The 18,284-nt window shown below is 39.8% G+C and overlaps 1 protein-coding gene across 4 annotated transcripts in view; it reads right to left on the bottom strand.

Moving 5' to 3' along the window:
• The window catches only part of PGBD2 (piggyBac transposable element derived 2), a 36,987-nt gene that overhangs the window by 2,606 nt on the left and 16,097 nt on the right, over positions 1–18,284 (bottom strand). The window contains exon 1 of one of the 4 annotated variants that reach the window (XM_047879415.1): positions 5,165–5,214. The exons of the other annotated variants lie outside the window; for them this stretch is intronic. Coding sequence (XP_047735371.1) covers positions 5,165–5,187 — 23 coding nt within the window. The 5' untranslated portion in view covers positions 5,188–5,214. Of the gene's footprint in view, positions 1–5,164; positions 5,215–18,284 lie in introns of those variants that run through there. 4 annotated transcript variants of the gene reach the window in all.

Genomic DNA, 18,284 nt, shown 5'->3' with positions numbered 1-18,284 from the left:
AGTATTTTAATGATAGGAGGCATTCTAAAGAGAAGTTCCAGGGGGAGGAGGTAAGATAGAGGAGAAATAGGGGAACCCTGAGCTTTCTCACCCCCCAAACACAGCTCTACCGAGGTCATATCACTTGGAACACCCAGGAAATCGATCTGCAGAGTGGCAGAAGGACCTGCATGGTTGGAGGGAGACAGGGTGGCAGGTGTGAGGTACATGGATATGAATTGGTGGATAGAAAAATGGCAGTGCTGCAGAGGGGGAGGAAACCCTTTCTGGTAAGAGAAAAGAAGGGAGGGAAAGAGAGAGGTGTTGAGAGAGTATATATAGCACTGGGTTCACACAAGAGGAAAATCTCTCTAGACCACAGACTGGGGTGCAAGAAGTACTGAGCGTTACAGGTTTTTGTTATGCTTTGTGGTTTGCAAACAGCGTGTGCAGCTCAACCCTGAAGTTTTGGAAGTGTGTCACTCTCTAGCAGAGAGCTGTAGTGTGTGGTCATGGGGGGAAGGAAGGAGCTGGCCCCAGAGTGCATAGCCTGGTGTAGGGACCTTCAAGGCACACTGGGAGAGAACATTCCCCTTCCTGGAGTACTTTTGGAAGAGGTTTATTGCCTCTCCAAGGACAAAAGAACCTATAGGTGCCAGCTAATGGTGTTTTATCAGCAGGGGACAGAGGTACAGCAGATAGCATATGACCTTGCTGCTGCTTTCAGTGGTGCTACACTATACACTCCACACAACATGCTGGCGAGGAACTATTCTTCTGGGACAAAAACCATCTGACACAGCATGCAGAGGCTCTACTCCAGAGGAGGGAAGCAGGTCCATGTAGTGCTGTGCCCATTAAGTTTTCAAGTTTTGTATTCCAGCTGCACACCAAGGAAAAACTCAAGAAAGCTGTGGTGCAGGGCAAGTTGACTGCCCTTACTATCTGTGAGGACTGCCTGAATGGTGAGGGATGTGAGATTCTTTCTGGGGACAAAGATTGGGGTGGCGTCATTTTCCCCCAATACCAACACACTGGGACTTCTGAGACCAACACAGCAGCCCCCAGCAGAGGTGGGACCCAGTTACACCACAACCTGCCTCAAAGTGCCTGGTAACTGCTTATTTACTGGAGTAAGACTGACTCTGAGCCATTTCAGTTTCTCACGTAGAAGACCACCATAGGCAGCACCCTGCATGTACCAACTGTACTGAAAATTGAATGCTTCAAAATGACAAATGTGGTTCTGGTGGAAACAGGACCAGGTTTACTTTTTTTCTACCACAGCCCCCCCACCCACATTTGTTTATTTGTTTTTCTTTCTTTTTTTTTTCTTCTAGAATCAGGCTCATACTGTTTTATATGTTTGTTAGTTTGCTATTTTCATTTCCTTTCTCCTTTTTGGGAGGGTCAAGCTTCTTTTTTCTTTTATTTGTCTTTTATTTTTTTAGCTTTCTTTCTCTTTGAATTCAGCTTATAGTTTTTTGATTGGTGTTTTTTGTTCCTTTTCCCTTTCTTCTTTTACAGGATCAGGTTTTTTATTGTTTGTTTTGTTTGTTTGTTTGTTTGTTTTTCCAGGCTTATTTTAATGAACAAATCAAAGCAAACCCAGCTAAAGGTCCAAACACTCTCCACTGTAAGAAAGGAGGAGCTCTATGGATGAATGGATAAAGAAGATGTGGAGTATTACTCGGCAATCAAAAAGAATGAAATCTTGTCATTTGCAACTACATGGATGGAACTAGACGGGGTTTTGAGCAAATCATAGCAGAAAACTTTCCTAACCTGGGGAAAGACACACACATCAAAATCCAGGAATCACAGAGGGCCCCCATTAGATTCAACAAAAACTGACCATCAATAAGGCATATCATAGTCAAATTCAAAAAATACTCAGGCAAGGAAAGAATTATGAAAGCAGCAAGGGAGAAAAAGTCCCTAAATTACAAGGGAAGACAGATCAGGTTTGCAGGAGACCTATCCAAAGAAACTTGGCAGGCCCAAAAAAGAGTGGCAGGATATGTTCAATGTGCTGATTCAGAAAAATATGCAGCCAAGAATTCTTTACCCAGCAAGGCTGTCATTCAAAATAGAAGGAGAGATAAAAAGTTTCCCAGACAAAAGAAAATTAAAGGAGTTTGTGAGCACTAAACCAGCCCTGGAAGAAATTTTAAGGGGGATTCTCTGAAGGGAGAAAAGATGAAATAATAAACAAACAAACAAACAAGACAACAGAGACTAAAAAGGACCAGAGAACGCCACCAGAAACTCCAACTCTGCAACCAACATAATGGCAATAAGTTCATACCTTTCAGTTATCACTCTAAATGTCAACGGACTCAGTGCTCCAATCAAAAGACACAGGGTAACAGAATGTATAAGAAAACAAGATCCATGTATATTCTGTTTACAAGAGACCTACTTTAGACTTAAAGACACCTTCAGATTGAAAGTAAGGGGATGGAGAGCCATCTATCATGTTAATGGTCCACAAAAGAAAGCCGGAGTAGCCATACTTATATCAGACAATCTAGACTTTAAACTAAAGGCTGTATCAAGAGATGAAGAAGGGCATTATATCATAATTAAGGGGTCTATCCACCAAGAAGACCTAACCATTGTAAACATTTATGCTCCAAATGTGAAAGCACCCACATATATAAATCAATTGATTACAAACATAAAGAAACTCATTGATAGTAATACCATAATAGTAGGGGACTTCAACACCCCACTCACAGCAATGGACAGATCATCTAATCAAAACACCAACAAGGAAACAATGGCTTTGAATCACACACTGGACCAGATGGACTTAATAGATATATTCAGAACATTTCATCCTAAAGCAGCAGAATATACATTCATCTCCAGTGCACATGGAACGTTTCTCCAGAATAGACCACATACTGGGACACAAATCAGCCCTCAACAAATACAAAAGTATTGAGATCATACCATGCATATTTTCAGACCACAATGCTATGAAACTTGAAATCAACCACAAGAAAAAATTTGGAAAGGTAACAAATACTTGGAGACTAAATAACATCCTACTAAAGAATGAATGGGCTAACTAAGAAGTTAAAGAGAAAATTAAAAAGTTCACGGAAGCCAATGAAAATGATAACACCACAACCCAGAACCTCTGGGACTCAGCAAAGGTGGTCATAAGAGGAAAGTATATAGCAATCCAGGCCTTCCCAAAGAAGGAAGAAAGGTCTCAGATACAAAACCTAACTTTACGCCTTAAAGAGCTGGAAAAACAACAGCAAATAAAACCCAAAATGAGCTGAAGACAGGAAATAACAAAGATTAGAGCAGAAATCAATGCTATGGAAACCAAAAAAACAGTAAAACAGAACAATGAAACCAGAAGCTGGTTCTTTGAAAGAATTAACAAAATTGATAAACCACTAGCCAGTTTGATCAAAAACAAAAAGGAAAGGACCCAAATAAATACAATCAAGAATGAAAGAGGAGCGATCACAACAAACACAGCAGAAATAAAAACAATACTAAGAGAATATTATGAGAAATTATATGCCAATATAATGGGCAATCTGGAAGAAATGGACAAATTCCTAGAAACATATACACGACCAAAACTGAAACAGGAAGAAACAGAAAATTTGAACAGACCCATAACCAATAAGGAAATCGAATGAGTAATCAAAAATCTCCTAAAAAACAAGAGTCCAGGGCCAGATGGCTTCCAGGGGAATTCTACCAAACATTTAAGGAAGAGTTAACACCTATTCTTTCGAAGCTGTTCCAAAAAATAGGAATGGAAGGAAAACTTCCAAATTCTTTCTATGAAGCCAGCATTACCTTGATTCCAAAATGAGACAGAGGTCCCACTAAAAAGGAGAACTAACTATAGACCAATTTCCCTGATGAACATGGATGCAAAAATCCTCAACAAGATATTAGCCAACCAGATCAAACAATACATTAAACAAATTATTCACCATGACCAAGTGGGATTTATACCTGGGATGTAGGGCTGGTTCAATATCCGCAAAACAATTAATGTGATTCATAACATCAATTAAAAAAAGGAAAGAACCATATGATCCTTTCAATAGATGCAGAGAAGGCATTTGACAAAATACAGCATCCTTTCTTTATAAAAACCCTCAAGAAATTAGGGATAGAAGGAGCTTATCTCGAGATCATAAAAGTCATATATGAATGATAATGGTAATATTCTCAATGGGGAAAAACTGAGAGCTTTCCCCCTAAGGTCAGGAACAAGACAGGGATGTGCACTCTTGACACTGTTATTCAACATACTATTGGAAATCTTAGCCTCTGCAATCAGACAACACAAAGAAATAAAACGCATCTAAATCAGCCAGGAGGAGGTCAAACTTTCACTCTTTGCAGATGACATGATACTCTATATGAAAAATCCAAAAGATTCCACCAAAAAAATGCTAGAATTAATTCATGAATTCAGCAAAGTTGCAGGATATAAAATCAATGCACAGAAATCGGGTGCATTCCTATACACCAACAATGAAGCAACAGAAAGAGTAATCAAGGAATCGATCTCATTTACAGTTGCACCAAAAAACATAAAATACCTAGGAATAAATCTAACCAAAGAGGTGAGAAATCTATACACTGAAAACTATAGAAAGCTTATGAAAGAAATTGAAGATGACACAAAAAAAAATGGAAAAAGATTTCATGCTCCTGGATAGTAAGAACAAATATTGTTAAAATGTCTGTATTACCCAAAGTAATCTACACAGTCAATGCAATCCCTATCAAAATAACACCAGCATTCTTCACAGAGCTAGAACAAATCATCCTAAAATTTGTATGGAACCAGGAAAGACCCTGAATAGCCAAAGCAATCTTGAAAAAGAAAACCAAAGCAGGATGCATCACAATCCCAGACTTCAAGCTATACTATAAAGCTGTAATCATCAAGACAGTATGGTACTGGCACAAGAACAGACACTCAGATCAATGCAACAGAATAGAGAATCCAGAAATGGACCCACAAACGTATGGCCAACTAATGTTGGACAAAGCAGGAAAGACTATCCAATGGAATAAAGACAGTCTCTTCAGCAAGTGGTGCTGGAAAAACTGGACAGCGACATACAGAAGAATGAACCTGGACCATTGTCTTACACCATACACAGAAATAAATTCAAAATAGATGAAAGACCTCAATGTAAGACAGGAAGCCATCAAAGTTCTCGAGGAGAAAGCAGGCAAAAACCTCTTTGATCTTGGGGGCAGCAACTTCTTACTCAACACGTCTCTGGAGGTAAGGGAAACAAAAGCAAAAATCAACTACTGGGACCTCATCAAAATAACAATCTTCTGCATAGGGAAGGAAACAATCAGCAAAACTAAAAGGCAACCGAAAGAAGATATTTGCAAATGACATATCAGATAAAGGGTTAGTTGTCAAAATCTCTAAAGAACTTATCAACAACACCCAAAAAACCAAATAATTCAGTGAAGAAATGGGAAAAAGATATGAATAGATATTTCTCCAAAGAAGACATCCAGATGGCCAACCAACACATGAAAAAATGCTTAACGTCACTCATCATCAGGGAAATAGAAATCAAAACCACCATGAGATACTACCTCACCCCTGTCAGAATGGCTGACATTAACAACTCAGGCAACAACAGATGTTGGCAAGGATGTGGAAAAAGAGGATCTCTTTCCACTGCTGGTAGGAATGCAAGCTGGTGCAGCCACTCTGGAAAAGTGTGGAGATTCCTCAAAAAATTAAAAATAGAACTACCCTATGACCCAGCAATTGCACTACTAGGTATTTATGCAAGGGATACAAGTATGCTGTTTCAAAGAGACACATGCACCCCATGTTTATAGCAGTACTATCAACAATAGCCAAAGAATGGAAAGAGCCCAAATGTCCACACACGGATGAATGGATAAAGAAGATGTGGTATACGTATATATACACAATGGAATATTACTAGGCAATCAAAAGGAATGAAATCTTGCCATTTGCATCTAATGGATGGAACTAGAGGGTATTATGCTAAGCAAAATTAGTCAGAGAAAGACAAATATCATATGTCTTCACTCATATGAGGACTTTAAGATACAGAACAGATGGACACAGGGAAGGAAGCAAATATCATATAAAAACAGGGAGGGGGACAAATAAAAGACTCTTAAATGTGGAGAACAAACTGAGGGTTATTGGAGGGGTTGGGAGGGGGGATGGGCTAAATGGGCAAGGGGCATTAAGGAATCTACTCCTGAAATTATTGTTGCACTATATGCTAACTAATTTGAATGTAAATTAAAAAAATATTAAAAAAAGATGTGGTGTATATGTATACATATATATACATACATACATACAATGGAATATTATCATCAAAAGGAATGAAATCTTGCCATTTCCAATGACGTGGATGGAGCTAGAATATATTTTGCTAAAAGAAATAAGTCAATCAGAGAAAACAAACATTATATGATTCCACTTATATGTGGAATGTATGAAACAAAACAGATGAACATATGGGAATGGAGGGAAGAAGGAGAAGAAAAGAAACCACACGAGACTTAACAACAGAGAACAAACAGGGCTGATGGTGGGAGATAGGCTAAATTGGTGTTGGGTATTAAGGAGGGCACTTGTGATGAGCACTGGGTGTTATATGTCAGTGATAAATCACTAAATTCTACTTCTGATACACCTATATGTTAACTAACTTAAATTTAAATAAAATCTTAGGGAAAAAAAATGCCAACTTTGTAAATCACTGAATTCTAGTTCTGAAACCAATATTGCACTGTATATTAACTAACTATATTTAAATAAAAAGTAGGTAACAACAACAAAGAAATGTTACATACCTCCTTCCTTCTTAATGTGTCTTGAATACAGAATTCCCTTTACTGATAAATGACAGGTGCCACTGTCATTACCCAAATGACAGTAACCACCAAAAAGGAAGCCTAGGCTGCTGAAGTGACATCCACTGATGTCTTCTGATTCATTGGCCCCAGCAGCTCTACTTTCATGCTTCAGTCTTACCTTTGTCTTCCCTTTCCCTTATTAATTTGGCAAATATAAGGTTCCTCCCTCCCAAATTCCAAGCTCTCCCTACTTGACCTCTTACTACCCAATATCAGGACCTGAACAGATTCAGACAAATTTTCAGATGGTTTCCTCAGTATCAGACATCTTACTATACACTAGTTGCAATTCAGAAGCCAAACAGATTTAGAAAACATGGAAACCCTGTCTATCCTAACTCTCCCTGTGCACTAGGATCTAAATGGATGACAAGAGATACCTATATTTAATGAGCACCAACCACGAGCAGGCACTTCCCAGTAACTGGCAATGGACACACTCCGCTCCTGACCTGCACAGCACTTGTCTACCTGGAGGTGAAAGATGACAGTTCAGCACACAAGTAGCTATGCAAGATGGGGGCCATCCTGGACAATGGGCAGAGAATCTAGCAAAGGAGTAGGACTGGGGTTACTATTTTAGATGGATGATAAGTGAAGGCTCCCAGACAGGTGGCCTGAAAAAAGAGGGAGGGAGCCTTACAGACAGCTAGAAACAGGGTGTCCCAGGCAGAGAAAAATAATTGTAGGCATAAGGCCCTGAGCCTGAAGGGACTTGATAACTGTGAACAGCAAGGAGGTCAGTGAGACTTCAGATGTAGTAAAGGGAGGAGAGCAGAGCACAGGCTGCCAGGACCAGGACCCACAGGGCTCTATCGGCCATAATGAGGACTTTCAGTAGTGTTCAGCTGTCACAGGAAGCCCTCTAGTAGGATGCAGAAGGGGCAGTGACGCACATCACTGGCTATGAGAATGGACGGGCAAGGAAGGTGGGCTCTACTGCTGCCCTGTGTCACTCTGGCCCAACCTCCACATGAGAAGAATCTCAAACCAGAGGGAAGACACAAGCTTTACCGCAAAGGTTATTTCTCTACAGACCTACCCTTGGACTTGGGAGTTCACTGCATTAGAGATTCACTACAACCTCATTTGGTGAACATGGACTCCATCAGCCTCTGTGCTAGAGTCTACTAGGGCACAGGAGATCTGACCTCAGGGAAGGCAAGGTATTTCTCATGCTATGCCAGAAAGGGAACCCAGCTTTCAGGGATAGGAAATCTGAAGCACTTCCCATGGACCTCAGACTGGGAGGTTCTCAGGGGTCAGTAGACAACTTGCCATCTTCTCAGCCTCTCCTATTTTCGAGCAGCAGATCCAGGCCTATAGAGTCAGGGTTTCCACCACTCTCACTATCTAAGCTCCTGTGTGCCCCCATGCCTCCAAAAACTTTCTGTACATAGTTGTTAAGACTCCTGGAGTAGGACAGGATTTAGATGTCAGAGTAGTAGGGGGACCCTATACTTACTTTGTCCATCAAACATAGCTAGTCTAATATCAAATCCATTCCAACACCCAAGAAATGAATCTGAGGACTGAGAGAACAAACTGCACAACTACAGGGATAAAAGAGGCCACACTGTGCAAGGGAGGAGGTGCAGAGAAGTGATTACCGAGAAAAGAATCATGGGTGCTGTGGGGGGTAAGGAGCCCTGATCACACAGGAAAGAGATTCAGAGACAGCGAGCACATGTGAGAAAGCATGTGCATGCAGGGCACTGTACAAGAAAAACACTTCCCCAAAACCACTGAGAAGCAAAACATTTGGGGCTGACTATTGCCAAGTTTTTCCAAGCAGTGGAACTCAAAGTCAGAAGTTTTAGAAGTCCATGCCATGACCAGAGACAGAACCTGACCAGCACAGATGTGCTTCTGTTGAGAGGGAGGGCAGCGGCCTGGGAGAAGACAGATGGTCTGCAGATACCCTGGGCCACACTGGGACAGACAGATCTCCTCCTTACAGTGAATTTGAGAGAGGTGGCACTGGCAGCGGGTGCCACTGAGCTACCCTATTCATTCCAATAGGAGCAGAGACACCTGCTGAGACCAGGTAACCTGAAAATCAGCCTTTCGCTGTGCTTTACCATACTCCAAGTGGCCGCACATTCTGTGACTGCCCTTTTGAGACAAGCAGGCACCAGCCACAGTGTAGTGAGACCCCACCCCAGATGATTAGTGCAGGGCCAACCATGCCAGGTCCCTTTGGAGTTCTGAAACTCAGCACAGGTTGTGTCCAGCACAGGACCATGATGCTGGGTGGGCAAAAGGCTCAGACACAGAATGGGTGAAGGCAGAGAGATCTGAGGGATTCCTGGGACACAGGAGGGGAGATTGTTCGATCTTCAGTGAGGGTTTCCTGAACATCAGTGGGCGCAAACGCCTCTGCAGGAAGACAGTGGGCTGAAACTATATTAATTCCTCACCTATCAGCACAGACAGACTTAAGTGAGCAACACAGCACACACATTAGAGGCCTGAGCCACTTACTCCAAGACTCGCCCCTGTAGGCTCTGCAGGTGCTTTTTCATGAGTGCAATTGTGCCTGAGAGCCAGAGCAGAAGCAGGTCCCTCTGCTAGAAGACGAGCACAAACCCCTTGCACCTACCAAGTCTACTGACAACGGAGTGATGCAAAACTTCAGCTCTAGTGGAAAATGGATCTGGCCTTTTGAACAAGCAGACCAAAACACACCGAGTTAAAACTCACCACACACTGGGCAAGGCCCAAACACAACCCAGTACAGACAAGGTGAAACTGCAGAGGACTGACGTGAGGGAAAGAGCAGTTAAAACACAAAAGCAGAGTATACAAACTGCACACCAGAAACACTTCCTGGAGCGCCAAGCCGGGGTCAGTATATAGCATCTTCTTAATATAGCCTTTACTCTCAGAAGCAGGAAATATAACAGGCTTTCCTAACACAGAGAAAACAGAGACTAAAGCAAAGTGCCAAGATGGAGAAATGGATCACAAAACAAAAAATAAGAAAAGGTCATAGCCAGAGATCTAATCAAAATAGATATAAGTAATATGCCTGTACCAGGATTTAAAACAACAATCACAAGGATATAGCTGGGCTTGAGAAAAGCATAGAAGACACCAAGGAGTCTCTTAACACAGAGATAAAAGATCTAAAAACTAGTCAGACAGTAATAAAAAATGCTATAACTGAGATGTGAAACCGACTCTAAGAAATGACCATGAGAATGGAAGAAGCAGAGGAATGAGTAAGTGATAATGTAAGATAAAATTATGGAAGATAATAAAGCTGAGAAGAATAGGGAAAGAAAACATTAGATCAGAATGTAGACACAGGGAACTCAGCAACTCCATAAGACGTAATAACATTTGTATCACAGGAGTGCCAGAAGAAGAGAGGAAAACAGGGGCAGAAACTTATTTGAGCAAATTATTGTGGAAAATGTCCCTAATCTGGGGAAGGAAACAAACATTCAAGTCAAGGACACACAGAGAACTCCCACCATAGTCAACAAAAGCAGGGCAACACCAAGACATATTGTAGAAAAATTTGCAAAATACAGAGTTAAGGAAAAAATCCTGAGAGCAGCAAGGAAAAAGAAATCCCTAAGTCATAAGGGAAGACAAATAAGGTTAGCATACTTATCAGCAGAAACTTGGCAGACTAGCAGGGAGTGGCATGATATATTCAAAGTAAATGGGAAAAATACGCAGCCAAGAATACTTTATCCAGCAATGCTGCCATTTAGAATAGAAGGAGAGATAAAGAGTTTCCCAGACAGGTAGGAGTTAAGATGGCAGAGCAGTAAGGGGACTCTGAGCTTGTCTTGTCCCTGAAACACAGCTAGATCAGCATCAAACCATTTTGAACACTTAGGAAATTGATCTGAGAATTATTGCAACAATCTGTATAATTTGAATCAGAGAACTTAGCAGGTACATGGTGTGGAGAGGTGGACTGGGGGGAGAAAAGCTGAGGAGCCGTAGAGGGTAGGAAGCCATTTTTGCAGAGAGAGGACTGGGGAGAAGGCAGCACATCAGGATCATGCAACAAAAGCACTCCCCCCAAAAGTAGCTGGAGAGAAAGAAAGAGTGAAAACACTCGCATGGGACTAGACAAGAAATCTGTTCACAAAAACCACTGATGGAAGAAAGGAGGGGATTTCAATACCACCAGGATTCTATATATAGCTATATTCTATAATAGGACAGAATCTGAAGTTTCTGTCCTTCAGAAACTCAGTGCTTGGCAGTGCTCTGGTGAGTAAGTCAGGTGAATCCCCAGGAGCAGGAAGCATGGTTTGAGGGGTCCATGTGCCACCTGGTGAAAAGTGGTGGTTCTCCTGATTGGAGTGTACTTGGTAGAGGCCATAGGCTTGCCCATGGGCAAAATTCCTGGCATATCCCAGAGAGCTACCATGTAGCTGTAGTACTGAAACAAAGATGCCAGAGTGCACCATGACCTGTACAGGATATGTGCTGTGATTCACCATAAACTCTGCTGCTGTGGGATCGTGCAAATGTTTTCTGTGGACACCCTTCCCCAAAGCATTAGCATGGGTCCAAGCCACAGGGATCTCTGAAGTGAGGGGTTTTGAAACACAGCTCTGTGTGAGATAAAACTCGGGAGGGAGGTGCCACCTGGAAGGGACACAGCTTGGACACAGACAGGGTGAAGGCAAGGAGCAGATAGAGGCCTGAGACCAAGGAGAGGCACTTAAATGCACGTCCACAAGGGCAAAAATTCCCACATCAGACACTAGAGAGCTCTGTGAAGTCATTCTCACCACTAACAAGCATACATGCATGGATGCACTCCTTGATCGACACCCATAAGCTAAGCAGTGCCACCAAATGGAGAACAGAAACAGTTACCCCACGCCCCACCCAGCTGTGCCCTCTAGGCACATGCCCCAGAAGACCAGGACAAATCCTTCCACCTACTTAGTCTATGAATTATAGTGTCTTACGAAGATTTCATTCTAGGGGAAAATGAATGTACTTCATTCAGGTTTCATTCTGTTTGCTTCTTCATTTGTTTGTTCGTTTTCTTTCCTTCTGGTTTTGCTTATCTTTTTTTTTTCCTTCATTCTTTTCTCTTTCTTGGATACAGAAAAAGCAATTTTTAATTTTTTTTTTATTTTCCTTATTTTATTCTATTACTTAAGAACTGTATTTTTCAACTTAAAATTTTGTTTACAGGGGCGCCTGGGTGGCTCAGTCAGTTGAGCATCCGGCTTTGGCTCAGGTCATGATCTCACGGTTTGTGAGTTCGAGCCCCATGTCAGGCTCCATGCTGACAGGTCAGAGCCTGGAGACTGCCTCCGATTCTGTGTCTCCCTCTCTCTCTGCTCCTCCCCCAGTCATGCTCTGTCTCTCTCTCAAAAATAAATAAACATTAAAATTTTTTAATTTTGTTTATAGTTTTTTGTTTTCCTTTTTTTTTGTCTCTTTTCTATCAACCTCTCAACAAGCAGAAACACACCTAGGGGCACCTGGGTGGCTCATTTGGTTAAGTGTCTGACTTCTGAGGTCATGATCTCACAGCTCATGAGTTCGAGCCCTGAATCAGGCTCTGTGCTGACAGCTCAGAGCCTGGAGCCTGCTTCAAGTTCTGTGACTCCCTCTTCTGCCCCTCCCCTGCTCGTGCTCTGTCTCGCCAAAAATAAATAAACATTAAAAAAAATTAAAAAAAAAAAAAGAAACACACCTAGTATCTAGCTTCCATTATTTGATTTGTATTGTATTATCTTGTTTGTAATTTTTTAATTTTAATTTTTTATTTTATTTTTTTTTTTGCCTCCAAAATGACAAGACAGAGGAATTCACCCCAAAAGAAAGAACATGAAAAAATGATGGCCAGGGATTTAATCAACACAGATATAAGAATCATGAGTGAATTAGAATTTCAAACCACAAGTATAATAATATTAGTTGGAGTTGAAAAAAGCACAGAAGATGCCAGAGAATCCCTTTCTGCAGAGATAAAAGAATTAAAATATAGTCAGGCCAAAATTAAAAATGCTATAACCAAGATGTAATCTTGAATGGACACCTTGTTGGCAAAGATAGACAAAGCAGAGAAGAGAATCAATAATACAGAAGATAAAATTATGGAAAATAAGGAAACAGAAAAAGGAAGGAAACAAAGGCAAAAGACTATGATACAAGACTGAGAGAATATAAATTATTAAAGAGGAATACCATTTGTATCATAGGAATCACAGAAAATAAGGAAAAAGAAAAGGGGGCAGAAGGTTTATGTTAGCAAATTATAGCTGAAACTTTCCTAATCTGGGTAAAGATACAGACATCAAAATTCAAGAAGCACAGAGAATTCCCATTAGATTTAACAAAAACCAACATCACTACGGCATATCATAGTCAAATTCACAAAACACAGACAAGGAAAGACCCTGAAAGCAGCAAGGAAAAAAGTCCTTAACCCACAAGGGAAGACAGATCAAGCTTGCAGTGGATATTCCACAGATACAAGGCAGACCAGAAAGGAGCGGCAGTATATATTCAACGTGCTTATAGGAAAAATATGCAGCCAAGAATTCTTTATCTAGAAAGGCTGTCATTCAGAATAGAAAAAGAGATAAATAGTTCCCCAAACAAAACCAGCCCTGCAAGAAATCATAAGGAGGACTTTTGAGTGGAGAAAAAACAAAACAAACAAAAATCAGACCAAAGGCAACAAAGATTAGAATGGGCCAGAGAGAACATCAACAGAAACACCAACTCTACAGGACACACAATGGCACTAAATTAATATCTTCCAATAATCACTCTAAATGTAAAAGGACTGAATGTTCCAATAAAAAGACATAGGGTATCAGAATTGATAAAAAAAAAAAAAAACCCACCCATTTCTATCCTAATTACAAGAGACTCATTTTAAACCTAAAGACATATGCAGATTGAATGTAAAGCGATGGAAAACCATCTATCATGGCAATGGACATTAAAAGAAAGCCAGAATAGACATACCTATATCAGACAAACTAGATGTTAAAACAAAGACTGTAACAAGAGATGAGGAAGGGCATTATATAATAATTAAGGGTCTATCTACAAAAAAGATCTAACAGTTGTAAATATCTATGCTGCCAAGTTGGGAACAACCAAATTATAAATCAATCACAAACAGAAAGAAACTCATTGATAAAAATACCATAGTAGTAGGGGACTTTAACACCCAAATTACAACAATGGACAGATCATGTAAACAAAAAATCAACAAGAAAGAAAATAATCGCTTTGACTGATACAATGCACCAGATGGACTTAACAGTTATATTCAGAACAGTTCATCCTAAAGTAGCAGAACACACATTCTTTTCCAGTGCACATGTAACATTCTCCAGAAAAGATCACATATTGGGTCACAAATCAGCACTCAGCAAGTACAAAAAGATTTACATCATACCATGCATATTTTTAGACAAAAACACTATGAAACTTGAAACCAACCACAAGAAAAAATGTTTGGAAAGACCACAAATATTTGGACATTAAAAAAAAATAAATCCTACTAAAGAATGAATGGGTTAACGAAGAAAGTAAAAAAGAAATTTAAAAACACATGGGAGCCATGTGGGAAAACACATGGGAAAACACTATTGTCCAAAACCTTTGGGATTCAACAAAGGCAGTCATAAGAGGAAAGTATATAGCAATCCAGACATTCCTAAATAAGGAAGTAAATTCTTAGATACATAACCTAACCTTATACCTAAAGAAATTGGAAAAACAACAGCAAATAAAGTCCAAAACCAGAAGAAGAGGAAAATAATAAAGATTAGGGCAGAAATCAATGATATCAAAAAAACAAAACAAAACAAAAACAGAACAGATCAATGAAACCAGGAGCCGGTTCTTTGAAAGAATTAACAAAATTGATAAACTCCTTGCCATATTTATTAAAAAGAAAAAGGAATAGGACCAAGTAAATAAAATCACGAATGAAAGAGGAGAGATCACAACTGACTCACAGAAATGAAAACTATAATAAAAGAATACTATGGAAATTATATGCCAACAAACAGGGCAATCTGGAAGATAGACCAATTTCCTAGGAACTCACAAACTACCAAAAATGAAACAGGAAGAAATAGAAAATTCAAACAGCAAAGACATTCAATCAGTAATCAAAAATCTCCCAACAAACAAGGGTCTAAGGGTGGATGGATTCCCAAGGGAATTCTACTAAACATTTAAAGAAGAGATAATACCTATTATTCTGGACCTGTTCCAAAAAATACAAATGGAAGGAAAACTTCCAAACTCATTCTATGAAGCCAGTATTACTTTGATTCCAAAACCAGACAAAGTTCCCGCTAAAAAGGTGTCTGTAAAAGTTAAAGACCAATCTCCTTGATGAACATGGATGCAAAAATTCTGAACAAGATACTAGCAAGTTGAATCCAACAATGCATTGAAAGAATTATTCACCATTATCAAGTGGGATATATTCCTGGGCTGCAGGGCTGGTTCAATATTTGCAAATCAACATCATAACACCACATTAATAAAGGATAAGAACCATAAGATCCTCTCAATTGATGCAGAAAAAGCATTTGACAAAATACAGCATCCTTTCTTGATAAAAATCCTCCAGAGAGTAGGGATAGAAGGAACATAATGCAACATAATAAAGGCCACATATGAAAGACCCACAGCTAGTATCAATCTCAATGGGGAAAAACTGACAGCTTTTCCCCTAAGGTCAGGAACATGAGAGGGATGTACACTCTCACCACTGTTGTTCAACATAGTAATGGAAGTCCTAGCCTCAGCAATCAGACAACACAAATGAAAGGCATCCAAAATGGCAAGAAAGAAGTCAAACTTTCACTCTTTGCAGATGACATGATACGCTCTCTATGTGGAAAACTCAAAAAACTCCACCAAAATACTGCTAGAACTGATACATGAATTTGGCAAAGTCACAGGATATAAAATCAATGTAGAGGCACTTGGGTGACTCGGTCAGTTGGGCGGCCGACTACAGCTCAGGTCATGATCTCATGGTCTGTGAGTTCGAGCCCCACATTCGGCTCTGTGCTGACAACTCAGAGCCTGAAGCCTGCTTCCAATTCTGTGTCTCTCTCTCTGCCCCTTCCCTGCTTGCTCTGTCTCTCTCTCTCTCTCTCTCAAAAATAATAAGCATTAAAAATTTTTTTTTAGTAAAATAAAATTAACATAAAGAAATCGATTGAATTTGTATACACCGATAACGAAGCAGAAGAAAATGAAGGGCTCAATCCCATTTACAATTATAGCAAAACCATAAAATACGTAGGAATAAACCCAACCAAAGAAGCAAAAGATCTGTCCACTGAAAACTACAGAATGTTTATGCAAGAAATTGAAGAAAACTGAAGAAATGGAGAAACATTCCATGCTCATGGACTGGAAGAACAAATACTGTAAAAATGTCTATACTATCCAAAGCAATCTTTACATTGAATGCAATCTGTATCAAAATAACTCTAGCATATTTCACAGGCCTAGAACAATTTCAAAATTTGTATGGAACCAAAAAAGACCCCAGATAGCCAAAGTAATATTGAAAATGAAAACCAAAGCCGGAGGCATCACAATTTCTGATTTCATGAAGCTGTATTACAAAGCTGTAGTCATCAATACAGTATGGTACTAGCATAAAAACAGACAAAAAGATCAGTGAAACAGAGAACCCAGAAAGAGACCCACAGATGTATGTAAAACTAATCTTTGATAAAGCAGGAAAGAATATCCAATGAAGAGACAGACTCTTCAGCAAATGGTGTTAGGAAAACTGGACAGCAACATGCAGAAGAACACACCTGGACCACTTTCTTGTACCATACACAAAAATAAATTAAAAATGGATGAAAGACCTAAATGTGAGATAGGAAACCATCAAAATCCTAGAGGAGAATACAGGCAGCAACCTCTTTGACGCTGGCCATAGCCACTTCTTACTAGATACATCACTGGAAGCACAGAAACAAAAGTGAAAATGAACTACTGGGACTTGAAGAAGATAAATAGGTCCTGCACAGCAAAGCTAACTATCAACAAAACTAAAAGGCAACCTAGGGTACGGGAGAAGATATTTCCAAATGACATATCTGATTGATAAAGGGTTAGTATCCAAATCTATAAAGAACTTATAAACTGCAATACTCCCAAAAAAAAATCCAGTTAAAAAACTGGCAGAGGACATGAATAGAATCTTCTCCAATGAAGACATCCCAATGGCTAACAGAAACATGAAAAGATGTTCAAAACCACTCATCAAGGAAATACAAATCAAAACTACAATGAGATACCACCTCACACCTGTCAGAATGGCTAAAATTAACACAAGAAAACAACGGATATAGGAGAAGATGCAGAGAAAGGGGAGCTCTCTTTCACTGATGGTTGGAATGCAAATTGGTGCAGCCACTCTAAAAGAGATGGAGGTTCCTCAAAAGTTAAAAATAGAATTACCCTATGATCCAGCAGTTGTACTACTAGGTATTTATGCAAAGAATACAAAAACACAGATTCTAAGGGGCATGTGCACCTCATATTTATAGCAACATTATCAATAATAGCCAAATTATAGAAGGAGACCAAATGTCCATCAATTGATAAATGGATAAAGATGTCGTGTAGACACACACACACACACACACACACACACAATGGAATATTAGTTATTAAAAAGAATGAAATCTTGTCATTTGCAAATTCATAGATGGAGGTAGAGTGTGTTAAGTGAAATAATTCAGATGGATAAATACCTTATGATTTCACTCATATGTGGAATTAGAAAAAAAAAAAAGAGATGCACATAGAAGAAGGAATAAAACAAAAGGAGAGATGCAATCCATAAGAGACTCTTAACTATAAAGAACAAACTGAGGGTTCCTGGAGGGTTGGAGGTGGATGGGAGATGGGCTAACTGGGTGATGGGCATTAAGGAGGACACTTGTGATGAGCACTAAGTGTTATCTGTGAGTGATGAATTACTAAATCCTACTACTGAAACCAATATTGCACTATATGTTAACTAACTAGAATTTAAATAAAACTTGAAACAAACAAACAAAAAGACTCCTGGAGTGGGAAGGCTTGCAGGGACTGAAGCAGCCCCAGTAGCTACCATCTTGTGCATTAAAAGATGAGGAAAGTAAATCACATTTTTAAATTTTTTTTAATGCTTATTCATTTTTGAGAGACAGACAGAGAGAGAGAGAGAGAGAGAGAGAGAGAGAGTGTGTGTGTGAGTGAGTGGGGGAAGGGCAGAGAGAGAAGGAAACACAGGATCTGAAGCAGGCTCCAGGCTCTGAGCTGTCAGCACAGAACCCGACACAGGGCTCAAACCAACAAACCATGAGATTATGAGCTGAGCTTAAGTC

The sequence above is a fragment of the Prionailurus viverrinus genome, chromosome A1 (assembly GCF_022837055.1).
Source record: "Prionailurus viverrinus isolate Anna chromosome A1, UM_Priviv_1.0, whole genome shotgun sequence".
Classification (NCBI taxonomy): Eukaryota; Metazoa; Chordata; class Mammalia; order Carnivora; family Felidae; genus Prionailurus; species Prionailurus viverrinus.
This window is presented reverse-complemented; position numbering and strand designations above follow the sequence as displayed.